The sequence below is a fragment of the Aspergillus pseudonomiae genome (assembly GCF_009193645.1).
Source record: "Aspergillus pseudonomiae strain CBS 119388 unplaced genomic scaffold BDV37scaffold_17, whole genome shotgun sequence".
Lineage (NCBI taxonomy): Eukaryota > Fungi > Ascomycota > Eurotiomycetes > Eurotiales > Aspergillaceae > Aspergillus > Aspergillus pseudonomiae.
The window spans coordinates 457,097-482,828 of NW_022476009.1; the positions used below are offsets into that span (position 1 = coordinate 457,097).

The 25,732-nt window shown below is 47.5% G+C and overlaps 7 protein-coding genes across 7 annotated transcripts; 4 read left to right on the forward strand and 3 right to left on the reverse strand.

Annotated features, from left to right (window-relative positions):
* Positions 1–834: 834 nt before the first annotated feature.
* On the forward strand, positions 835–1,833 carry BDV37DRAFT_281027 (uncharacterized protein; the record flags this gene model as incomplete). The annotated part of the gene is made up of 1 exon (XM_032086730.1): positions 835–1,833. One exon carries the CDS (start codon positions 835–837, stop codon positions 1,831–1,833), a length of 999 nt encoding a protein of 332 aa, XP_031943757.1.
* A 1,194-nt stretch (positions 1,834–3,027) lies between these two features.
* Positions 3,028–4,463, forward strand: BDV37DRAFT_292329 (kinase-like protein; the record flags this gene model as incomplete). The annotated part of the gene is made up of 3 exons (XM_032089162.1): positions 3,028–3,209; positions 3,301–3,878; positions 3,953–4,463. The coding sequence occupies 3 exons, from the start codon at positions 3,028–3,030 to the stop codon at positions 4,459–4,461; spliced, it is 1,269 nt and encodes a 422-aa protein (XP_031943758.1).
* A 922-nt stretch (positions 4,464–5,385) lies between these two features.
* BDV37DRAFT_270043 (uncharacterized protein) lies at positions 5,386–7,950 on the forward strand (the record flags this gene model as incomplete). Its single annotated transcript, XM_032084479.1, has 4 exons — positions 5,386–5,717; positions 5,790–6,319; positions 7,572–7,702; positions 7,927–7,950. 4 exons carry the CDS (start codon positions 5,386–5,388, stop codon positions 7,948–7,950), a joined length of 1,017 nt encoding a protein of 338 aa, XP_031943759.1.
* A 7,087-nt stretch (positions 7,951–15,037) lies between these two features.
* Positions 15,038–16,489, forward strand: BDV37DRAFT_281030 (phosphatidylserine decarboxylase family protein; the record flags this gene model as incomplete). Its single annotated transcript, XM_032086731.1, has 1 exon — positions 15,038–16,489. One exon carries the CDS (start codon positions 15,038–15,040, stop codon positions 16,487–16,489), a length of 1,452 nt encoding a protein of 483 aa, XP_031943760.1.
* Positions 16,490–17,229: 740 nt separating this feature from the next.
* BDV37DRAFT_270045 (chaperonin 10-like protein) lies at positions 17,230–18,289 on the reverse strand (the record flags this gene model as incomplete). The annotated part of the gene is made up of 3 exons (XM_032084480.1): positions 17,230–17,544; positions 17,605–18,032; positions 18,079–18,289. The coding sequence occupies 3 exons, from the start codon at positions 18,287–18,289 to the stop codon at positions 17,230–17,232; spliced, it is 954 nt and encodes a 317-aa protein (XP_031943761.1).
* Positions 18,290–18,965: 676 nt separating this feature from the next.
* On the reverse strand, positions 18,966–20,435 carry BDV37DRAFT_270046 (kinase domain protein; the record flags this gene model as incomplete). Its single annotated transcript, XM_032084481.1, has 6 exons — positions 18,966–19,153; positions 19,206–19,368; positions 19,487–19,743; positions 19,801–19,843; positions 19,877–20,147; positions 20,194–20,435. The coding sequence occupies 6 exons, from the start codon at positions 20,433–20,435 to the stop codon at positions 18,966–18,968; spliced, it is 1,164 nt and encodes a 387-aa protein (XP_031943762.1).
* A 310-nt stretch (positions 20,436–20,745) lies between these two features.
* Positions 20,746–23,856, reverse strand: BDV37DRAFT_281032 (uncharacterized protein; the record flags this gene model as incomplete). The annotated part of the gene is made up of 14 exons (XM_032086732.1): positions 20,746–21,102; positions 21,149–21,291; positions 21,349–21,589; positions 21,643–21,697; positions 21,760–22,027; positions 22,092–22,209; positions 22,256–22,373; positions 22,429–22,556; positions 22,606–22,655; positions 22,722–22,861; positions 22,926–23,017; positions 23,080–23,124; positions 23,231–23,318; positions 23,372–23,856. The coding sequence occupies 14 exons, from the start codon at positions 23,854–23,856 to the stop codon at positions 20,746–20,748; spliced, it is 2,328 nt and encodes a 775-aa protein (XP_031943763.1).
* Between the last annotated feature and the right edge of the window lie 1,876 nt (positions 23,857–25,732).

Sequence of the window (25,732 nt, forward strand, 5' to 3'; positions counted from 1 at the left end):
TAATAGAGTAAGCCGCGGTAGTAGTCTTCAGAGCGTGCACGACTGGGTTGGAATGGATTCTGGATGGGTAGTTCCTCGTCCTGGCAGAATTTGTCGTCCAGCCCTGGCACTACGCAGAACAAGGCCCACAGGTCATCGATGGAACATTGAGCGACTGGGATCCACCCACCCAGCGTTATCACGGATATGGCACTCCTGAATGTGCATGCGTGCCCCTGCAATAGAGATTTATACATGATTTGAGAGGCGACACGCAGTCAATGGCCAAGAAATCTGGTCGCAAAGTAGCCCCAACCTGATCGCTGGAAAGGTATGCCGGACACTCGTCCAGGGCGATAGTATCGTTACCATAGGTTAGATGCATAGCATCCGCAAACATGTCGAAAGAAGGAACATCGTTGGAGTTTCCTGGTGGTGCAAAGTAGACTTTAGTGACAATTCCCTTCGGTGTCAATTCCAACGCAACGAGCATTCATGGCGTTCTTCCTTGCCATAGCAGCTTACCCTCGCGGGTAAGACCATCTACCCAATCACTAGTGTGTAGATGGTTTCCAAAATGATGGTACGAGGCAAAGTCTACATCGGGAAGGAGCTTTGCAAGTTCGCCCTGATACCATGTGTTGCCTGGAGCTTGCTACCCACGATCCCAACGGCATACTGGAGAAATCAGAATTGTTGGTAACTTTAGACCAAGTGGCAGCAAGAGGTCATTTATCGTCAATAGAGATTGATTCCGGAAAGTTTATCCTGGGTGAAGATTAAAGCTGCTAGTATTCCGAGTTGCGTAATTGTGATTCAATCAGTGCTGACATTTGAGTGACCACTTGAACAACCATGTTCTCCTTTCATAGCATTGGGATCGATATTTCGCCAGCTATGGGTTCAACTCCCCAGCACATAATTCGACCGATCGAAGATATGCTGAGTTCCAGCGCATTTGAATCAGAGCTCCCAATGGGTACACCTTGGGGTATTGGGTCCACCACTAGGGCCATAAAACGCCTAGTCGTAAGAGAGCTATCGAAGGCCGAAGGAGCCCCATATATCTTGCTGCACAATGTGCCCCCAAGTATTATCGAAAGAACGACCGATAATCGCCAGCTCCTTGGATCCAGAGCAATCCGCCTCTGTTATAATTCAGAAACGCGCCAGCTCATAATAAAGTTTCCGAAGGAGCCCCACGAGGTGGCCTCTAGGTCATTAGGTAACATATTTCGCCGAGCATTTGATACTATGGGCCTCGGGGACAAATACCTAAGCCTCGGGTCAGCAATCGCCGATAATGGGCGCGTCGAGAAGGAGCCGGATGACCAATGGGTCCCTAAACCAGAATACCTCCCTGCAGGACGGAACGTGCACTGGCCCACAGTCGTCCTCGAGTGTGGATGGTCTGAAGGGCTATCCCAATTGAGGAGGGATGCCAGTATCTGGATGGCACATTTTGAGGCCAAGGTAGCGATCATAGTGTCTGTTGAGAGACGGAGACATTTTATCCAAATCGAAAAGTGGGTACCAACCGCCGGACATAGCCTCAGGGCTGGGCCCCTGATTCAATCTAGATGCGCCCAAAGAATCCACATCATGGAGACCAAGAGTGGTCTCCATATCAACGGCCCGTTTTTGTACATCGAATTTGAGGAACTGTGGCTTCGCCAACCGGCCGCGAACGAGCGAGACTATGTCTTCCCCCATGCTACACTGGAGGTCCTCGCCGACGACATCTGGGTTCGCCAGGATATCTGGCTCGCTGAGAGAAACGAGGAGCTAGAAGAGGTTTCCGATGAAGATATTGAGATCGATAATGAGGATGACGACCAGGAGGAGAGTCAGTAGATAGGCGAGGCCAGGAAAGGAGAACAAGCGGTGGAGTTGAGATGTTTTTCTATAGTTATATCGGCCTGACCCTTTCGGCTTTAAATAAACATTCAAATTGTAACTCTTTGCTTGAAGTATGATCATGTGCACAAAGCTAAATACCTCCACTTGAGCTGTCCTAGGGGAAGACTTGTCCTGCCCAAAAGCTCATTGTAGCCCATCTGATCCACCCCGAGAAGGCTGCTCATCAACCTAGCATCACTAGGATCTCAGGGAAATTTGTTGTTCGAGACATAGTAACCGTGTATATCGACACTACCGAGGAACACGCTGCTTGTATATCTATGCTCCTGTCCGTCAGGGTATTGTGCGTTGTACCACCGCCGTTCCTAGTGCGTTCAATGGTAATAGGCCCTTACAGGTCGTGGTTTGCGGTCCTCTCATAACAAACTTGGCAGATCTCGCCTTTATAGTCAAGATTGTGGCAACCCCCGCTGCACCCAATATCGGTTACCGCTTGACCCCTATCGCTGTTGAAGTCGGGACTGTTGCTCTCCCAGATCCCAGCACGGCACGGGACCGAAATCGCGCCGTCATAGGAAGTCTCCTGCAGTATTCAGAATCCAAAGGTGCATCTCAAGACTAAAGGAGCGGAAACGATTAGAGTAAACACCGGTAGATGTATTTTGACGGGTTGACAATTGTTTCAACTGCTCTGATGACAAGTATCAGCAGGTCTTCAGTTCCTTGTAACTGAACAAGTTACCTACTTAACAGATCAGCAGAGAGTGAACGTTGGTAACGTGAAGATACTGTGGTTTGTGGTTAGATATGTGCGATTCTACATGACTTTATCACTCTTTGCCCCCAGGCTCTGTGCTTGTTGTGGCCACGGTTGCATTCGGTTTACTCGATCCAGGACACCCGCCCCTTCAGCTTAATCTAGCAAACGGGTTTCTTATGCGATAACAACATCAATACGTTAATAGGATGTCTCACCGCTTATATACGCTCTTGGTAATTTGATTGAAACTGCATTTGATTATATCCGACAACGATAAAGAGCTAAAAATAGTACGGGCCATGTCCCGAGACCCTGCTCGACACTCTTTGAGATCAGTTTCCCCCGCAGTTTTGGAAACCCCATCACAATCTTGCATCCTCAAAACCTTCCACTCTACAACCCTTGGATAGCACATCCCCGTCGTCGCCATGAGTGTCTCACCTCCTCCGACTCCTCCATCGAGGGCTGTAATAGATGACCAGTGGAGATTCCAAACTATTACATTACCCTGTGAGTGGGTGGAGGATTACCGTCCTGGTGGTTACCATCCTGTCATCCTCGGTGATGTCTTCAACAATGAATGGCCAGTACAAGATCATCCGGAAGCTCGGTGACGGCTCCTACTCGACAGTTTGGCTCGCCCGTGATCTGAAGTAAGTTCGTCTTTTGCGTTGTTTATGACGTTACTTATTTCCTTTAAGAAATGGTGGATATGTGGCCCTGAAGATTCTTGTATCAAAAATCTCGGGATCGACAACCGAGCTACGAATTTTACGGCACTTCGCCGAAGCCGCACCAGCAGAAGCGGCCCGGCATGTCACGCCGCTGCTAGGCGAGTTCGAGCACCACGGCCCCAATGGTGTCCACAGGTGCCTGGTATTTGAGCCCATGGGCCCAAGTGTGAATACTATGGTTGAGGAGCTGCCGCAGTTTAATCCTCGCCGGCAAGGAATGAAAGTCCGCTATCCTCTTTGGATGGCAAAGAGCATCCTCAAGCAATCCCTGCAGGCTCTTGCATTTCTCCACGAGAATGGTATAGCACATGGAGATTTCCAGCCGGGAAACATACTCTTCACTCTAAGCGATATAGCCTCGACGCCCGAGGACGTACTTCAGCAGGAGGAAGATGTACAAGCCCGGTCAATCTCCGCACCGGTAGAGAGGTTAGATGGTAAGCCAGATAGATGGGCTCCTCGATATCTTTGCGTTGCGCAGCCGTTGGTGCCCTTTACCTACTATGCTGAGGGTTTCAAGATCAAATTATCCGATATGGGCGGCGGTTAGTCTCACCCGTTTCGATTATTTGTTTCGTTTTGACGAGTATCTATACTTACACCTGTCTACCCTGAACAGCATATTTCTTTACAAACCCGCCAACGAAGCCGGTTACTCGACTCGGTCTGCGAGCTCCCGAATTGATTCTTACCGGAGCCGTTGGCAACACTGCTGATGTCTGGAGCTTCGGTTGTCTTGTCTTTGAGCTTATCACTGGACAGCCGCTTTTCTGTATACCAGGGTCCGAGGATGAAGACGACGATCATATTCTCTCCCTCATCGAACGACTAGGTCCCCTCCCGGACGAGCTCTTTAGTAACTGGAAGAACTCGTCCCTCTACTTTACGCCGGAGAGGAAGCTCTTTAATTGTGAGCTGGGAGGAGTCGCTCCGGGGGAGGAGCCGCTTATGCTGGAGCAGACATCCATGGAGGAATCATTCGATCTTGCAGAGCCTGATCTTGATGAGACGGAAGCTAGAAAAGTAAAGGCGCTCATTCGATGGATCTTACAATATGATCCCTCGAAAAGACCTTCGCCTGCGCAAATCTTGTCCGATCCATGGTTCTGCGAGATTAACGTAGGGTAGCTATAGTTTCTGTCTACTTGCGTGGTCATTGCCACCCCCGAGACATTGGTACTCCACTTATAGCTTTTTGTGTCGTTTGTCTTAACTAGAAGTAATATTCTCTGTTAACTCAGTACCACGTATAGCAAGCCGGTGGCTCTGCTGTATCAGCGCCGACAAGAAGTGTGGGGTAAGCTGCACCCATGTAGTGCAAGTACCACGTCGTGTTCAGATAAGATGAATACGGGGCTTAATGTATTGGATTCGGCGTTGAGTTAGGACAAAACCTGGTCTGAAGAATTTTAGGCAGTCACTTTCCTGTGCTGCAAACCACCTACGCGAAAATCGGCGATCTAGAACATTTCAAGTCTCGGCCTGCATATCCATGTAACCCTTTTCCACGCTGTGTGTAAGAACTAGCTTGAGGTTGGACCTACGATATCAGTGTTTAAGACTTCGTCACACCTTCCAATGAAGTACAGCCCTCGCTGTCGTCGATAATTGTACGTGTTTTAGGGTATTTGATGGTCTCGTGGTATCGATCCCGGCAAACTAGATTACTTAGACCTTGGACACCGTGTAGTCTTTGCAAACTGTGTGTATGCAGATGCTTGGTTATCGCTTTCCCCCCGAGCGATCTGGCCAGTTTTGTGTCTTGGCATCGAGTGGTCTTACGTTCCTTTGTATCGATTTGTGACTTGTATATCTTGTACAACATTCCTCACTTGCATGAACCACCTACGTGATCAAAACAAAATGTCTATATTTATAGGTATCTTACTTTTACATCCTGTGTCTATATACACCCGTTCTATCGTCTAGTGAAATAACCTCTTGTGGGCCCCGGGGAAACAACCTAGTGCGCAACGAGAAGGCCTCTCACCACCTTTTGCCCATAGGGAAATATAGACACCGTCTATGGCCTGACCTACAAATTTCCCTCCCATGTCAGCAACACTCTACCCACCTGAGACTAATGACAAGCGGGTCACATCATGGATTCCGCTCACAACGGCCTGGCGTATGCCACCAGACTGTTCAACATACTTTCGCATCGATGGACCTTCGCTAATAGCATTTGATCCGAGAACTGACCTCGAAGGTGACCCGTCGATCGGATGCGCGCCATCAGAAATAGCAATCTCATGGAAACAGGTCGCCTTAGTGCACCCAGACACGGCAAACAGCCTTGGCCCTCTCACCTGTCCTGATTACCTCCACACCGTAGGAACCTCGGTCAAGGATGGATCTAGCACGCTGGCCATATGTTGTCCTTCGTACGTGCACCCGTTCATGGAATACGAATATTGCAGAGGCTGACTATCAGGAAGAGGCTAGTTTCGTGAGAGACCGGTCCCAGATGGCGATTGCCTGTCAAGCGTGTCGCCTAATATGGTACTGACTTTCGCATTTACCGCACCCGAGAACTCAAGGGTTTGGACAATAGCCACGACGACATTGGCCACAAGCTCGACTGTCAGGGCAATGGCGGTAATGGGCTGGAATATCGAGATGTCTGTTTCATTGTCTCCATCACCGGTAGCAACACCCACAAGCACCACCATAAACAGGCTGTCTAGGAGCGCCCCGCCTGAAGACAGTTCTGGTGCCATCTTGCCCTCCACTACAAGTGCACCCATTACCGTCTTGCCCAACGATGCATCATTTCTGGCTTCCTTGTCCGTGATGGCTCTCACCCCAGCTATCTCAACATCATCCTCTTCTACAATATCGAGACCAATCACTGATTACGGTCTATCTGCGGAAGATAAAGCAGGAATCGGAGTTGGGGCTGGGGTGGTGACGATTGGATTGAGTGTATTGGTGGTGGCTATTTGTATCGTGGTACGAAAGCAACGACGTGGGATGATGCACAGAGGTCAGTCTGCCAGTAACTTTCGACGGAATGCAGCAAAGAGAACCCCAAATCAGAACCCGTCAAGCCGCACGGGCCATAATCATCCAGCTCACAAAATGTCATCGCTTGCTACGAACACAGTATCGTCATGCAGTTCCCCGATCAAGCCGGCTGCGGAGCAACAGGATACCATAGCGGTGTCACAGCCCCAGGCTTGTAGGCCAGAGTAGCTTTATACTCGTATATTTGAATAGTTCTTCACAATGTCTGTTTGGTATTTCTCTTTGGTTTTTCTGTTACTGCTGATTCTGCGATCGTTTCTGTTTCTGCTGGGCGTATTTGGCTGTAGGTTTTAGCATGTTGTGTTCTATTGCAATCTACCGTATTCTATGTGCATAGCTGTATATCGAGCGAGCTTTTGGCTCTATAAATATTAGATAATGGCGTTGCTACCACATGCCCGACTGGACCCTCGATAGACTTACGTCGCAACCCATTCAGACTCACGACAGTAGGGCCACATAGGACCAACACGGCCACCCTCCTACAAGCTATTCTACCCATAGCAACGTATGCTACTACATTCCACTCTCAACCCACACAGGGATTGTACAAGACGGAAGGCTTGGGTCTCGGGATAAATCAAGATTTGCTCAATTAGAATCAAGATGAGCCAATGCAATGATCGTGGAATGGAATTGTCGACATGATCGTTCGGCGGACCATCAACAGAGCGAGTACCCTGCGCATGCGCTCCCCAACTTCATGAGGGAGGAGGCTTTGGGCAAGGATATCTATACCCGATACAACCTCTGTCGATGACGCTACCGCCTGCCTTCGTAAAAGCTCGACAAATAGTAGTACATTCATTTCCTCGTCTGCGGGCAATGCAATTCAAGCACGCTCTACAATAAAGTGCTGGCCCGCCAATATAAGGGTAAACAATACATTCTGTGTATCAACACCCCTTCTAATCACATTGCTCACAAGGAGTGACCGCTGCAAGGACCCGTGTATGAAGAAACTACGCTTTCCGCTGGCTTTTATTGGAAATTTGACTCGAGCCCTCGTCGCCTGGAACGAGTCCGCTGCAGACAGCGCGGAGTGAACTTATCGTTGTTTTGTCAACACTCGACCATTCATGGGGCTCTGCGACCAAGCCCCCCGCGCTGGCTATGGTGAATACGGCGTCTATATGTCATTCGGCAATCCCCTCTCCTTGAAGATTAAGAATTTGAACATCGACAATTATATGAAAGGTGAGAAGATATAGTCGCTCTTGCTTTCACGGTACATCAATGGCCGCACATCGCGTATGCGGATATACCAGTTATGCCGATACACGAGAGCCCTGGGTACGTGAATCTCGAACAACCTGTCAAGGGAGTAGAATGGGCAGTCTTTGTATGCATGAACGAGGGTAGCAAAAGGAGTCTGTTGTGGCATCGCTGCCTACAATTCCTCGGAGTCAAGCATATTCCGCAAGGGCCGTTCCAGCCATTAGCTGCACCATAGCCGATTATGGCTATCCGTTTCTTCCATACATCTCTGCCGTGTCGGGATCACGCAAATTATCTCACGTCTTCGGGCTGTGGCTTCCTCTTCCTAGCTGACCTCGTCCTGAAAAGTCGACAGAAGTTAACATAGGGTAGTTAACATCTAAATTGGTGGATATCATAACATCTTTGACTGACAATGTCTAACTTAGTCTGGTACAAGGTCCATACATCCAAAGGGTGCAGCCGCAATCCGACGTCCCACGCAAGTACTCCCCGGTTACCAGTTGCTGAAATTCTGCTAAACTCCCTATCTTCTTGCCTCAAGTTGTTTTGTACGGAACATGGACTGGGTTTGTCAGGCGACTTTAAAGCTGGTGCAAGGTCCATCCAACGTGCCTAGTATCTGGCAAACGAGGCGCATCCCTGGGGAAATTCGATGCGGGGAGAATATGTCAAGGCTCTAATTAGGGATCATCTTTCGGCCTTCATTGATTGCTTGCCTCTAGCTATCTAAAACCATCTAAGCCTAGAAAGCTATCCTTTGTGGGACCGCTTAGCGGCCGGAAGAACCCACTTTCCGGGCCAATCGGCTACCAGGCGGAATCCCCTAGCCAACAGAATATATGCTCGACACTATTAATGACCTGTGAGGGTACGCACCATTCGATATATGCGTCCGTCATTACATACGATCGAGGAGAGCCTGTGAAAGCGTTCGAGTGCACTACCTTGAACTCTTTGAATATCGGCATGCCATTTCGATCCGCGGTGCCCACCCACATTTCAACGAGGAAGACATGTGTCTGTCTTCCCGCAATAATGACTGTCCTTGTCTGAAAGTGCCCTATCCATATGCTGGCGTCTCTCCTGAACTGGTGCGGCTAGTCGGAGTCTACCGCGACTGTGGAGCTGGGCGCGAACAGCCAACTGAGCCGGCTGGCCGTAGCCACACCAGTAGACCGACCGAACGACCGGCTTGCGGATTAACCGCCTTTCTCGACACGACAGGGATTGTGAACCTGTTTAGGGTGGGAGTCCTGGCATTACCACAGGGTTCACACCAGAACGGGGTTGGAACCACGCGTCCGGTGGAAGTTCGACAAACTGAGCCGAAGCCCAGTCATCGGCACCCGCGATAACAGCCTGCACGGGATGATCCCACTGATTCCACCCGATTTTGTGTTTGTACATCAAGTCCACCAAGCGATTTTGATGGACTGCTCTGCTCGTGTAATTTGTATCGGGTATAAATTTTGGGTATGGCATATTGTGTCCCAGTCAGGAGCCAATGCATCTGGTGGTACCTTTTGACTGGCCCAGCAGTATTGATTATGATATAAGCTATTGGCACAGTTGCGCTCTGTCCAAAGGGAAATTGCTCAATGTCCAGAGTATACAGAAATCTTGTAAGTATCGAACTCCTGGCCGTGTCCGCCAACATCGACCATGGTTATGAACGACCATCGGGCTGGGCTAGAGGACTGTTTGTGATAGACTCTAGAAGAGCCTTCCGGCGTGGAAGGTAGTGAGAAATGCCGTAGAAACGTGTGCAATATCCTGTGTTAGGATGGACTTTTGTACCATTTGTTGGATGGATGATCTTCAGTTCCTTTGACCTCCTTCTCCAGGTGTGCCACCGAGACCACGGGGTGTATATCTGAGTACCACAGTAAAAGACCTCCTGAGGCTAAGCAGCAGTATGCCTCGCTCTGGTATTGGAGACTTCCGGTCAGTATGTACGGACGCACTGAATGGCTTGCCACGAGATGATATCTTCCCTCACTCTTGGCCGCGACCCTGATGTCCCTTCCTCAGCTACTGTGGGCCGTTCCAGACCATATTGAACTGACAATGAAAGACAGCCCATCCTTATTGATTACCCTGTAGTTACACATCTTGTAATGGATGGATATTTGGACGATGAGTCTCTTGGAGCTGCGCCCAACGTCGGGCTATCATTGCTGTTTGGCAAAGTGGGCTGGAATATCAGGTTTCTATGCTGTTGGGAACTGTTATGCGTCAACGGCAGCGATGCTCGGATGGCAGGAGAGGGCCAAGGAGGTCAGGCGGCAAACTAACTGTGGTGCCTCAACAGTATTCCGAAATCAGAATTCACTGTGTGCAATCCAAATGAAACATCCATGCTTCCAAGCCCTTTTCCCCCACATCACACCGCTTCTCGATAATACTTATACCTGCCCACGACACTGTGTGTCTCGAGGACGCAGTTGACCAGTGATATTAACGAATCATTCTTGCGTATACGATATTCCGTCCTGCTTCCCAGAGCCTTCATGTACAGATCTGTAACATGAGCCATCACAGGTTCGAGCTCTTCTAGGGTTTCCTGGCATTTTGGTGTCCATAGTGATGGTCATCAACCCCCACCTCATTTTTCGTCGCCATAGCATCATTATAACTTGTAGCTGGAACTGTATGACTAGCTTCTGGTAATTTAGACGCGCTCCAGAGCAAGTCAAACATCCATTTTCAAGTTCGTAACCGCTCAAGGTCATTTGGAGCCTATAGCTGACCTCTAGGCGCGCATCGAGAAGGTTAGTACTCGTGAGCGTGCCGAGAAATCGATGTAGTCTAGCAGATGTACCAGTTTCCAAAGTTGCAGTCGTTCAGTTCTGGCAATATAACTTCAACTGGACGTCAAAATGGGCTCTGGTTGTCCGCCTGTGGCCAGTGCCATTTTTGCATTTCTGGCTGTGTCCCGAACTCACGCAACCGGTATGTGTGTGAACGGTGGAACGCACAATGAGCCATGGAATGACAATGATGATGTTTGCCGTTCATGAGGGTGTTTATATAAGCGGTAAAAATGCCCTGTAGTGTGGCTCTTTCTTCCTGAAAGACAGGGACATCGTTGAAGTGGACAAGATATGCCCCTGTAGCTGGGCTGATCGAGGAAGCGGACCCTCATGTTGAACGATTTGCAAGTTATACCATGAGGTTTTATATCAAGGGCCAAAGCTGTACTATTATATATTATCCCAATCGCCAAAGTGGTATTATATGCCGACAGGTTGGTGATTTAGACATGGTGAGGAGACCACTATGGCCAGAGGTCGCACACCCTTTTTATAGGGAGTTCTAGGTATTAGGTGATGTAAGCTTCCAACGTGTGAATACAAAGCTTTTCCAAGATGTGAAAGAGAAATTATTCGTACATGGCCTTCTCGTTCGTGCATTCACGACATGGCAGGGCCGGACGTTTCCCATTTTGAGCCAGTATTAACTACGTCTTTCCGACAATCATCCAGTTCCGACTGGTACCTACCGGAAGGTTTCACCCAGTGCCCATTTTGCAAATTCCCGGGCTTATTATGGGCCGTGCTATTGGCGATTGCATGCAAGGGAACCTCCCATTGAGCTAGCCTATAATAGTCTTGACCAAAGAACACAATGGGTTTAACTAAGAGGGAGAATGAATAACGTGCTAAGCAAATTATATACGAATTATTGGTCTATCATTAGATGCTATGTCCAAGATTATAGACTAGTGGAGTGCAAATTAGCTGCGTTTCTAGCTAATTACGGGTTAGGTGTTAAGCTGAAAGGCCACAATTCACTAGGTTGATCGGTCCACAAGTCCTGTCACATTCTATTAATACCTAGATTGTACCAACAAAACATATTCTCTTTGACTGGTGGGACAAGAGCTACGAGTAAGGGAAGTAGTTCTCGTGGGATTGGCTATCCGCGATGATGGGAAAAAGACCTAAGGTGACATGGACAGGGAAAGAAGGATAATTCACCAAAATAGGAATAAGTCTGAGCGTAAGCCGCCAATACTATGCCATATACAACGTCATTCTATCGCTAAGTCGAGTATTTAGGTATAGTCCAACGCCGAATATGTACCGACTACTCTTTATTTATAGAGCATACTAATCTTTGTGTGCAACTTCAAATAAACAAAGCACTTTCGCGCACCCCGCAGAAGCTAGGGGTTGTATCAAACGTAAGAGCCAAGGCAATACCCCTATGCTCCTCCAGATTGTAAGACCATGATCTAACATGTTTCTTCTTTGAGGCGCCATGAGAGGTCAGGAATTTGTAGTCGGCGTTTAGACCGTTGTGTCATATCCCAAACAATGTCATCTTGGTCAGCTGTGCACCTCTAAAAATAACCGCAGAATTGTGCGCCTCCTGAGAATAGAACATAACATACTAGTATTAGAAACAGTTAGTCTTCGGTGTGTTTTGTATCAGCACGTGGTGCTCTTGATATATATACTCCGCCTCTCAGTAGTGAGTATCGCCAATAGTAACCGGCTATTACATTCCTGATATCAAGATCCACAAAGCAGTAGTTATCCCGAATGATAACAAACCTATGTCCTGAAGAATACAAGGAAGATAAGCTAATGTCGTGATCAGCGAACATTCTTTGTTTGCAAATACATTTGCTCTTCCATTGCACATCGCCACTCAAGCGCTACGCAGCGTCAGCTACAGCACACCGCTACTATGGCACCCTCGGACTCTGCAAGTCACCTCCATTGCACCTTCTCGATGCTTCCCGAGTCATCAAAGATAGGAATGATTGTCGGTATCCCATTCGGGGCGATTTTTCTCCTGGCTATAGGAGTCTACATCGGGTTCGTCTGTCGACGCAAGAAGGCAGAACGTCCAAACGCCGTACCACCTCGAAGCAGAACGCCCGTTAATTTATTCAGTCGAGCCATCAAAGACAAATTTCCAGGGTTAGTCGGGGAGCTGCCTGCTACAAATATCTATACAGCAGCACGCGCATCCAGCGCGAGCCGAGCTTGATACTTGTGGCACCACTATCTGATACGCACCATATTTGCCTTGCCGATTTTTTCCCTTATCAATCTAAGAGTTCGAGGGATGAAATTCATGGGCACATGAATTCTTTTACCCCCCAAACATAATCTTACTCTTCTTGTTCATTTCGTTCCGCTTTCTGTCTTCACCTTATCCTTTTTTCCCCCTCCTTCTTCGTATCTCTTTGTTACAGTCCTTAAATACCACGTCCCTGTCCTTAAATATCTGGCGTATTCAGGGTCTACAATACTTGTGTAAATGGAAACATGTACCTAGAGGACAACTATCGGAGCATTACACCCGCCGTTCGATGGGGAGGGTGTACTTCATATGCCTATGTGTTGGGTCAAATCACATATAGATGTATAAGTACACAGCTGGTGATATTTCAATGTCCACCCCTTCCCAATAGCGCAATACTCTCCTCATCTCCATTGGCTTTTGCTCTCACGGAGCTCTTGAGTTCCATGACCTCGTCCTTACGTACTCCCTTGATTGATAGCTGCTCCCTTTCCTCATTGGCATATTCACACAGTCATAGGTGTTCGGGCAAACCCCCATATTTTAGCTCGAATTGCGCCTTTACCGAACGATATATTTTACCAAGGATTCAGCATATAGGCTCATGCATGCTTGAATGGCCTACGCGACAATATTGGAAGCCTTCTTCGACACCTTACAGGCCCAATAATCCCACAGGTAGTGGCTGCAGAGTATAATAATAACAAGAAAAAAAGGATAACGACGACGGCCACTGCTGAGGGGCAGGGCGCTTTGACATCCTGTGGTCGCTTGAAGAGTTCTGCTGGGTATTAAGCACCCCTGGGTATCTTACGAAAACGTTTACCTTACTTATTCCAGGCACAAATAATACCCAGCGCAATCTCCAAGGGACTCACGGTTGTGGAGCTAGAAGGATGGATTGGGCATCTGCCGCAAGGAGTCATGTTAGTCAAGTCACGTAAATAGAGATACAGGATGGCCCAAGCAGAAGGCATCAGATACCGTGCGGTGACAAGAATATCTAATACACGAAATCCGTCTTATTGGGATGATATTCAACCATTGCAATCTGGTGTACGATTCTCCAATGCTCTACACGTATAGCCCCTCACGATGGCTGAAACATACATAGCCCTAGCTTGAATACAGCCATATAAGTAGACGAAAGACCACGGGGCAGCGCTACTAGGCAAATGGGAGTAAGCATATGCTATCGAATTGTAGCATTCAATCAGGCAATGATGCCCTTCGTCGAGACCCGGAACAAGTTTCCTTCCACCTGGAATGCAGCAAAACGCAGCCATGAACGGCCATGTCATCACACAGATTCCAATCAGGTTAGGTGCAATCTGTTGGTGTGGCGTACCCTGTCAAGAGGAACATTACAGTGTCCAATAAAACGTTCCTTGGCGGGCTTGCATGCATCCGACACATCACTCCATGCTTGAATGCCTGGCCGAGCTGAAAACGTGGGGACGTAACCGTCATACCATTCGGCAGAGAGCTGGATTGCATTATTGCTTTCGTTGGCAGCTGCATGTCTTGCATATTGAGGGGTTTTACCCCGTATTCTGTTGCTGGTAGTGTTGCACTTGCAAAAGTACCATGTCTTAAGAGCTGCTTCTCTGCTGACCTTTGGCCCACCTGTAAGTGGGGAAGAACCTACCTATGATTTATTACTTTGGAAAGTAGCATGAAGGAGAGGCATTTAGTTTATGGATGTTTCCATACCAAGCGCCGTGCTGCATCATCGGAGCGACGACTTGACTACCTATACCCACCACCCGCTGTTTGACTTCTTTTATACGTGACGATCCCTGTAATAGGTATCCACGACTTGAATTACCTATGGATGGGCTTTACAAGTCGCGAGTCGATCTAATATCGCATCGAGCGTAGAACTCAGGCCATAGCTACAACTGAGCAGCCAAATCTGAGCCCAAGGCAGGATTGGTGAACTCTTTCGTGGAGGGCCCACGCCTTGCATTTCCCCTAGGCGGAGACACGGTATGCCACACATCGAATATGAGAAACCAGCCTTGCAGCCATCTAGACCTTTATTGACTTGAGCGGGGAACACGCCCATGATTCGGAACTCGCGGAAGTGCGCTCTCGATTAACGTCCATTGGCTTGCCATATTGATTCCGATCATGGAGTGTACACCATTTGTGCTTTTGCCCGAGGGCCGCATCAATCATGGCATGACTTGATGGAAAGCCCTCCTACCTTGAGGACCGGTCAACGTCACCAACCAAATCATGTTAATGAGTACAGAATGGAAACTGAAATTGATGCACTTTTAGCTCGTGCGGTAAGGGGGCCTGGCTATAAGTACTCAGCAAAGCTCACCCCTAATCTGCTATTTTAACAGGCTTCAAACTGAATATTCATTCTCATTCAGCATCGAGCCAGATTTTTATAGCAATCCCCAACATCATGCAGTCTGTCAGGTACATACCTACCTATATCCAGCGTGCCCCAGGAGCTCCGGCTACGGGCAGCTCCCTTCATAACCATGGCCATTGGATGCCCGAGAACGTCGAGCTCCGTCGGGCCTGGCTTGCAAGCCTGCTCGACAAGACCAAAGCCGAAATCCCCAAGAAGCTGCGCAATGAGGAGAACCCGGTTGAGACGTTCAGAAAATTGATTGAGGACAACTCAACCATATACATGCTGGCCCATTCCATGTTCGAGGAAATACCCGAAAAGGCGCCGTACGATAGGGACCCGACCACTCTGAGGAAGCAAGTCCGGAACTACAATACCATGCTGTACCTCTTCAATACACTCCTCACTGAGGTGCCAGAATACTTTCTGAGAGACAATCCAACCGTACCAAGCGGTCTCATTGGCTTTCCATTCAACATTATCGTTGACTGGCCAATGGGTACGCCAAGCGGACGTCAATTCTTCTTGGACGAGAGGGTGAATACGTGTCTCAAGAAGATTTTGAACAAATGGAACGACTTCCTCAAAGACCCTACAGCTGGGGGCAAGGGTGATAAGGGTGGCAATCAGGCTCTGATCAACGCCGGATGGAGCTCCGACGAGGCGATCCGACAGCTGCAAGACAAAGCGAATGAGGCCACTCCCAATGAGACGCCGAAGACGTTCGACAAAATATTCGAGTATCCCTCTGGAGGTACCCAAGCGACCTTCTACAACTATGCGTGCTGGGACGATTTCTTCACTCGCAAGTTCAAGAAGGGTGTTCGCCCGGTAGCTAAGGCGGCTGTCGTGAACGCTTGTGAATCATTCCCTCTATCATTCGACACCGATGTCTCGCGCCGGAACACTTTCTGGCTTAAGGGCACACCATACTCGCTCCATGATATGCTAGGAGGAACACAGGACTACAATGTTTCGTCCTACGTGGACAGCTTTGTCGGCGGCTCAGTGTATCAAGCCTTCCTGAGTGCCGACTCCTACCACTGCTGGAATGCTCCAGTTACTGGTGTAGTTAAGTATCGCAGCCTGATTGATGGAACCTACTTCGCCGAAACAGCTGCTGCAGGGTTCGGAGGGTCGAGTGGCCCTGATCCCGCTGGCCCAGACGTCTCCCAGCGGTATATTACTCATATAGCTGCGCGAGGTGTTCTCATCGTTGACACTAATGTCCAAGGCGGGGCAAACATTGGGCTGGTTGGATTTGTACCAGTTGGAATGTCGGAGGTATCAACTTGTGACTGGTATGAAGGTACAGAAGTAGGAAAGACTATCACTCAGGGAGATGTCATTGGGGCTTTCCATAGTGGTGGATCTACTCACTGCCTCATCTTCCAGCGTGAAGCAGTTAAGAAGCTGGAATTCATCCCCAAAGCACAGTACCCTGAGATTGCGACCACCAACCTAGCTGTGAATAGCGAGTTGGCCAGTCTCATCTCTTAAGATATTCGTCCTTACTTTCCTCGACGTGCGCCATCGGTCTTCCTGGATGAGACGGGATCCTATTTGCAGCTTTTCTTGTTCATTTGCCATCATCCGTGTGACAAGACATCTACTAGTTTATTCCTTTAAGCTCTGGCGTCACAAATGACTGAATGACGATACATCTCCAGATAACTTCCTTGAGACCTTGAGTAGATGTGTCAATAATCAACCACCACGTATGGTGGGGCTTTATATATACTTAGATCCCAAGATAAGCACCTGTATTAAGGCCGATGCTATATTCCCCTTCCGTTCCTCCGTACGCATCCCGTCAACAGCCAGATTATCCAAAATGGAATTCCGTCATTGATGTTCCCACACTAAAACAGGTTTGATTGTGGCTCCCTCTTTCATACCCTGTAGGGCTTGTTCATATTCGGCGGCCTAAGAATTGCAAATTTGTGTCAGTATGTAATATAGGTGTTGTTCCAGAATGACAGACAAGTAGGGCCACAAACATTGAAATACTGAACTAGCTGGTCGATGGGGAAGCGGCCTTCGCGATACCATTCAATCATTTGTGGAATGGCCTTTGTGATTGTCAGCATTGGGATGACGGCTTAAAATGTACAAGAAAGAGTGCTCTCAAACCTTGCCGGGAATGCTATCACCTTCAATACATCCTATCACCGAGCGACCGGACTATCATATCCCAAAAAAAAATCGTTAATGTTGAAAGAAATCTGTACACACGCTCGCTATTCACTCACATTTATATGTTGCACAACGTCAATGTTAAGAGTATATCCTGAGGGAGGCACCCCTACAAGGACCAATTTGCTTCTTTTCCGTGTAGCCTGGAGGCCTTGTTCAATGACAGTTGGAACACCTGTGGTATCAATTACAACTGTGACCCCGGGGAAGGATAGGTCGGAAACAGCATCCTTCAAGGCTTTTCCATGAAGGCTCCCAGTGTTAATGGTATGTGATGCCCCTAGTCTCTTGGCCTGTTCAAGGCGTGTCGCAACCTTATCCACAGCAATTATCGCCTTACATTCGCAGATTCTGGCGGTCTGTCAATACTTTCGTCAGTTAAACATTGTCAATCAAAGCAACACAAAGCAAAGGCATACCATAAGCGCCCCCATTCCAACAGCACCTAAGCCTAATATCATCACGACATCATCCGGGCCAGCTTCAGAAGTGTTCAAAACGGCGCCCATTCCAGTTTGGAATCCACATCCCAGTGGCGCAAAGAGTTTGAGCTCGTCCTCGCTCCTGAGGATATCTTTGACGTTGAGAACGCTGGCCTCACTGACTACACTGTGTCGGGCAAAGCTCGACTGGCCAAAAAACCTTGACCAAGGCTCTTCCCCGGCTTTCCGGATTTTCATTGCTCCCTGGCGTCCAACGTAATTCTCCCCGGCGAATACGTCGCAATAGGCGGGATGCGAGCTCTGACACGCGTCACACGATGAACACGAGTAGTAGGATAGTAGGACTGGGTCCCCGACCTCGACGGACTTGACATTCGGGCCCAGTGCGCGTACAATACCGGCGCCTGTGACAGGTTAGTATGTACAGAGAAATTCACACGTTTGGAATACCTTCATGTCCTAGTACCTTGGGATATTGGATTCCAATCCCTCCAGATGGTACCGATGAGAGAACTATATCCGTATGACAGATGCCTGTCGCATGCATTTCGACCAGAACTTCGCCCTCGCCAGGCGTATACACCTCGACCTCCTCCATCGCCCAGTTTATGCTCTGTGGCTTCTCGGGCTCCCGAGCAACGATGGCGGTTGTAGCAATCATTGTTGTGATGAGAGGCGTCCTCGCAGTAGTGGGTGATCGACGAGCCACCGATGGCTTGCGTGTTGGATTTGACCAGATAGTTGTCTTATAAATAAAGCCAGCTTTCACATGTCGTGCTTCTTCCCAGGTAAATATATGGCTGTGGCTCGGTGATATATTCCGCGAATCGTTGTTACCCCCGCACCGATATGGCAAACGTGGATGAAGAGTAACTTTCTTTCTACCTCGGGCCGATGCCTAGGTTGGAGGTTTATCCACCCCAAACAGTGTATAACCAGGTAGTTGGTCCGTTTGGATATATTTACACGCTATGGTGGCTTGAAACTGGCTCACTTATTCGTCATGTATAGCCATTGGGTTTGGAAAGGGAGTGGCCGTATGTTCTTTTTATTAAAGGCTACTATTCTCGATAGATAATAGCTTCAGTAGTCCTCAATAGACCAGGTATCTTGACCATTCATATATTATTATTTCACGGTTGATTAATTCGTGGCATTTTCATTCTTTGCACAGCTACAGCGAGTCTCAAAATTACATCTGAAAAAGGAGCCGGTGCTGATTCCCACAGCTGTAGCACATAACGGAAATAAGCCAGTCGACTAGGGCGAGTTGTTATTCCGTGAAAGAATTGCATAAAGTATCAAAGACTCAATCAAAAAGATTGAGGTCGTCAAAATTAAGGCTTAAAGCTTAGCCAGGGGTAATTGTACAGTTCACTAGCCGTGGCCCGATCTGCTGGCTCCCAGCGCAGCATTTTGCCCACAAATTCAAGGCAAAGTCTTTTATCTTCTCCTTGGAGAAATGCTGTACTGTTTGAAAGGTTAAACTCTTCAGGCAGGACTAGACCTGGATGTTTGAACTCTCCTAAGCAAGCGGTTAATTATCGCTGGAGGTATCGAAGTGATAGAGAGTATACCATCGCTGGGAAAGAGTTCGGAGCAAATGCCTTTGTCCGCCCTCCCCAGTAACTGCAGCAGAGGTGGACCAAGTACCCGTATAATTTGGGCTATATGTTTTGCTCGTGAATATGCGCTGCCGGAGTCCAGTCCATCAAAAAGAATATCATCCGCAAGAAGCTCCTAGAGCTTTATAAAAACACGATGTAAGTGACTGCTTCAAGTATCTTCAAAAGGGCCATACCATGGTTCCCAAGTTCCAAATATCGGCACTATATGCCCATGTTCACTTTAAAAGTACCTCTAGCGCACAAAAGGGTTGAGGCTGAATATCATGGTTATGAGGCTTAGAGGTGTTGCCAAAAACAGCAGCACTGAAGTCGCTAATTTGAACCAGTCCCATCCCTTTGCTCAGACACCCGAAGTCCGTACGAGACTGAAAGACAGGATGACCATCATTATCCCAAAGCGGAGTAGGATTGCTTTCTTGTTCGTGGACATAATTCTCAAGAACATCAGAGTCTTCAAATCTCACAAGATGGTTATCTTCTTTGAGATCTTTGCTATGATTAGAGAGAGGATGCCCAGATCAAGAGCAACTTAGAAGCAGCCTACCTGTGTGTATAATACCACACTCGGAATGCAGAAAATCAAGGCCCTGGAGCACTAATTATAGAATTGGCTTTAACACAGCGAGAGGTACACCCTTGCTTCCAAGGTGCTTACCCAAAAGCCAAAGCGGTTCCCTCAATGGTTCATATACCAGGCACAAGTGCTCTCCCAGAGCGCCTCGGATGCCAAAGGACTCACGCACAAGCCGAACGTATGCCCGACCCTCATGTTCAGATCGCAGCTTAGAGATATATCGTGATATGTCCAATTCTTCAGTGGCGGATCTTTGTTCTTCCTTGCCACAGATCGTAATTTTCAACGTCACATATTGGGTAGACTGCCACCCCCAACTTTGAGGTGTTATTAAAAGAAGCATAAAGGGATAAGTGAACTGACCGACATGTGTCCTTGGCTAGCCAAACGGTAGAGTTGGCACCCCAGCCAAGCTTTGAGATGATACGGTAACGCCTAGGTAAGATCTCTCCAACACGAGCTGGATAATATTTACGAGGATCATAATGTGGGGTTTGATTCTCTTCCCGTATTACGGGATACGTGGCGCGAGAAAGAAATCTCGAACTAGGAACTGATGAAATAAAGCGTGTTAATTTCGCAGGAGGCCGATGGTAAGTAGGCATTTGGAATTGATAACGCGTCATGGGTTGTATACCCAAGTGGACGTGGACAGACCGGACAACGGCTATTCTTTGCCAAGAACCCGGCTAGAGCTAGGGATAGAATCTCACCAAGATTTAGCCCTGTGGAGGATATATGGTAGATTTATTCATTGCTCTAGTATTATTTTGATAGCAATCTGTCCTCTCCGGAATCACGAAAATTCACTAAATGAACAAGAAAATAGAATACCTGTCTCACACAACTATTCAAATTGGCAACTATTTCTATATAGCTTGCTACTGGTGTCCTCACAGCCCCGTCCTTGGTCTTTTATGCCTTGGCTTTGCCCTCATATACGTCCTTATACATCATGGTGAACGTTGCCTCATCATCCTCAGCCACGTTCTGGATTACCTTGAGAAGCCCGTTGTACTTGGTCTCATGGAAGACGGTGAGCATGGAACGATTTGTGTCATCTCCATATCGAATGGTCACAGGGGTGTCCTGTTTCACTTCCCCGTAGTCGGTACCATCGACGCCTCTAATGAACCAATAGCCAGGCAGGGTTCCTTCGGGCGTAAGCATCGCAACAGGGAATCTATCGGCTTTCACCTCCTTATCACCTTGAAGGTACAGGCAGAGCCCGGTCGAAGGGTTCCTTAAGGTGTATGGTTGACCGTACATAATCTATATGCGTCAGATCAGGTATTTCCGCAACAGTGAGGAAGCGTACCTTCGTGACGCCATGCCCTTCAGGAGTTTTGCATTCCAGATAAATGCCATACTTGCTGCACTCGTCCACACCTTCGTGCAGCCCGGCGGTAGCACCCTTGGCCGGGATGGTACCCGACGTTTTCTTCAATTTCTGAATATCGTCTACATGGATCGGTCCAGTTAATACTACGATCCTGTCGCGGACAACTTTTGACTTACCCTGTGACCAATCCGCTTTCTGGAAGGCTGTGAGGTACTTATACCAACCGTAATCACCTTTGCTAGTTGTACGGAGGTAGAACATTCGGCCTTGTCGAGACTGCAATATCGGCTGGGTTTGGAGTGGAATTTTCGGATCTTGTACAGTCTTGTCCTTCATAAGGTTCTTGATATTTTCGTGGATCCCTGTTGGCTCTTCGAACTGGGCAAGTAAATTTAAGATGTGGCGATTGCCGGATCTCTATACTGTTGTTAAGTTCTGCTCGTTATTCAGAGATGAAGTAACCTTTATACCTTAATTATTCTCCAATTCTGGTATGCAGCCACGGTGTGGCACCAGTCTGGGGGGCTTATAGGATATGTTAACCTTGGCATATAAAGCGAGGTTTTCCCACCATGAACAGGGCCTACCTGTTGCACAACAGGGTGTTTCCCCCATTTGCCTGCCACTGCAGGGTGCTAGTTAGGTTGCTATTGGAGTCATTCTCAGCCTCGTTACGGGTTCGTCCGTAACCAGCGCTTGTCGAGCCCCCGGCTCCCATTGGGGTTTTGAACGAGGCTGCAGCTTGCACTTTCATAGAGAATTTGGTATCCTTGGCGCTGGATGCAGTGTGAGAATCAAATTCTTCGGAAGCGAACAGTCGTCCACCTAGTTGAACTTGGGTACTGAAGTATTCGCCTGCAGGAAGTCAGATCGTGGCGTTCAATGTCAAAAAGAAAATACTTGTTTTGCGAAGTCTCACCGAACAACTTTATAAAATGATCCGCTGTGTTAGCCTGAGCAGCCTTGGCTAGCTCTTCTTCGCATCTTTTTGTGATTTCAAGGCTGTATTCGTCTAATCGAACCGTTACACGAGGGAACTATAAGGGTCAGCTAATATAAAGATCTATAACGAAGTTCACAAACATTATAGGAGATGTTCATTTGGCTAGACTCGCCAGACTCGTCCGTTGTCGTTTGGTCGGTATTTGATGTTTTTAATCCGCCGCTAAACCCTAAAACACCACCGAAAGCTGGCAATCCACTAAGTCCAGGTTAGAAACATATACTGAAGGATGAGGGTATAGGAAGCCCCGTACCCCGACATGGAGATATCAACTTCATCAATAGCTGACTTCGATAGGGACGATTGAAATTGCGTCTTTGTCTCATATATTGAAACATATGATTGGTCATCAACGAAGTAGTCCGGTATGCGAACGCTGGGCTTTTCAGGAGTCAATCGTCGATCATAAGATAAAAATGGCTCGCCTGACCTCGTTTTCGTCTTCTTCATCATAGACTCTTCGTTCCTTTACTCTGAACGCTGTAAACCAAAGATTCAGTCGTCAGAAATACAACAATGATATACATCAAAAGCAAAAGAACCTACCTGGGTACGGTGCTCGAATCAACCCTACCGGCGTGCTCTTTCCATGACCATTATCCTGGCGAACGACGCAAAGGCCGTAGCAAAGTGAGTTGTTAATTGTAACCGTTTTCCAGCTGGCTTGGTCCAGCTCTTGTGGCTTCCTATATGTTGTTGTTAGAGTAATAGTACCGCTGAGAGAAAGGGGAGAGACAGAGGATGATATACGTCTCAACGGTGTTTACAGCTCTCCAATCTGCCTTGTTTATAGATGACGAGATAGTAGGGGCCTTTTGAGCTGGAAGGTATTCTCGAGGAGCCTTATACCAGTTAATGACAATTATATCCACAATTCGAGTTTTTTTTATTGTATATGGCTCACCGGTAGACTGATATCAAGCTTCGGGATATCGTCAACCTGAAGCTTCTGCTTTCGTCTGAGGTAAACGTTCAAGGCGTTCTTCGCTGGCCCTTTTTCTATTTATTGCCAGGTTAATTGAGCCTTTCTCGTATTTGCGGATCGTCTGGCTTACATTCACATAATTAAGGTAGGCCTCAATCTTCCACTGATCAAGGTCTGTAATAGACCCTCCCTGCGCAGTGCAGAATGGTAGCTTGCAACTAATTGGATGTTAGTGTCATCTAAAATGGCTGAAAGACCGTAGGAAACCAACTATTCTTTGTGGCTGCTGTTCTTTATAAGGCCATGAAGAGTTTCCAATGACTTTTCGCTGATATCCTTGTTCGCAATTTGCATCAAGAATGCCTCTTCACTCTTCTGGTCATCAGTGACGACAAGAAATACCAATGTTCGACAGTCGAGCATTGCCCCAGTATTTGTCTTTTCCTCTTTCACTATTTGGGGTCCTTCACGCTCTGCTTTCTCGCGCTCTGTTTTCTCAGCCTCTGTTTTCTCAGCCTCTGTTTTCTCAGCCTCTGCTCTCTCAGCCTCTGCTCTCTCAGCCTCTGCTCTCTCAGCCTCTGCTCTCTCAGCCTCTGCTCTCTCAGCCTCTGCTCTCTCAGCCTCTGCTCCCCCGGCCTCTTGATTCTCATCAGCTCGGTTGATGTCCCCCACATCTGGGTTACTTTCGCTCTCACTATCGTCGAAAACCCGTTGCCTCTGGGGTTCCTGATTGTATTGGAGTATTACGTGGTCCATTTCTGCACTACGCGATCGCCGATCGTGACTGGACCCCATCCTTGGTCGCTGGCGGCCGCCTCTCTGGTACTGATACATAACGTAGGAAAGATCAGGTAGCAGCCCAGATAAGTCTGTATACGGTATACACGATAGTCCGCAAGAAGGCAAAGCACGAGCGAAAGTAAATCACTGGGCTTGCGTGGTCATGGGTAAAATGCTTGGATTAATCAGGACATTTTAAATGGGGTTTATATAATGAAATGCATGTGTGAGAAATCACATCACGCTGGGTGCCATGTGCCCGTCACTTCCTACAGCCGATACCCCACCAGCTAGTTCCCATTGGAGCTGCAACGAATTGAGGGAGTACTACGTCCAGCAAGGCAAATCATTGCTCTTTCTGTATAGGTATTCACTTCCCTATTGAGTATCCTACTTTCTTGGGCCAAGATAGAGGTAATCATGTCCGCAGAGTGGGTGCTGGGCTGAAAGAGGAGCCCAGAGTTACGACATCGCATAGATCGTCCTTCGACCTCCATGAACTGCCCAATAGGAATAGCTCTTAAATTTTAGCACTGGTCTGGGTTGTGGAAGACAGTATTACAGAAAGCAGAAGTGACCAGCATTGGACGAAACTATTACGGCCACTAGACTGTACATCCAATAACGCAATAATGCACAATATATATCATGCACTGGAGTCTCATTCCTTCGGAAGATTATTTCTAATTTGGCAATGAGTTCTTAGTCCACAACCGGGTATCACAATATACATGATTAGCCAGCGATTCGGAACCAATGCATACGTCTGGGGCTGATCCAAAGGCGCGAAGGAACCACGCACGGCCCAAGACATAGCTGCTCCGGCGCTAAGAATGCGCCCTGCAATATCTATCTATCAATGATGTTTGTTCGCAGCAGTCTAAACCACCGCACCTGCTCGTCCAGACCCACTGTTCGTTGCCCTCGGCTGAAAGTGGGACTGTTGGGGAGCGTTTGCCATTTGATAACTATCAATCAGCCCCCAGAGTGGGAGCTAGCCACCTATCAAATGGAGACACGTCGTTAGTCTCCTGGAATGCAAAGGCTCGACGATCTTAGCTTGGAGAAAGCTGAGTCTCTGGAAACACGATTACTAGAACTTATTGGCTGCCTGGATCACGGAGTGTGCTGCCCCACCCCACTATGCGAGCTATGCTCATTATGGATCTTCAGCTGAAAATTCGATATAACTAGTACACAGTGCGGAGCAGTGTTGGCTTGGATAAAGCACACTAGATCAAGTCCGGTCAGTGATACGTCGATCTACATTTATTCAGTCAACCTAGTTGTGATTGGTGTGGGAATCTGCTGAGTTACATGGTCTGGCTTATGACATGATCTATACGGAATAACTGCCACCGATCTATCTTCACCTACTGCGGTGGATTTTACGAGCTATACCTGAGCCTGCTTTATCGCACTTATCTGGCTTGTACTATATAGTTTACCACTTAGGGCAAACGTAGACTGGCATTTGGCCAGGTTAGGTTAGGTTAATGGGGTCAGTTATACCTAACCGCTAGGTTATGGCTAGGTTAATAGAATTTCTATACCTAACCACGGTTAAGTCAAAAATTAGACAATTAACCTAGATTAACTATACTTAGTACTAAGATTATTAATCTTTACCGAGTATAATAGACGGTAAACTAAATTAACTGTGATTAACCTAATATTAATCTTACTATTTTAACTAACCGTGAAAATATATTATTAATAGTATTAAAAGATCTTGTTTATTAATTTTATATAAAAAGAAGATATATTTTTTATTAAAAATCCTATCAAAACTATTATTTTATATAATTAAAATAATATTTTAGCTAATTTTAATTTTAAATAGTTATATATA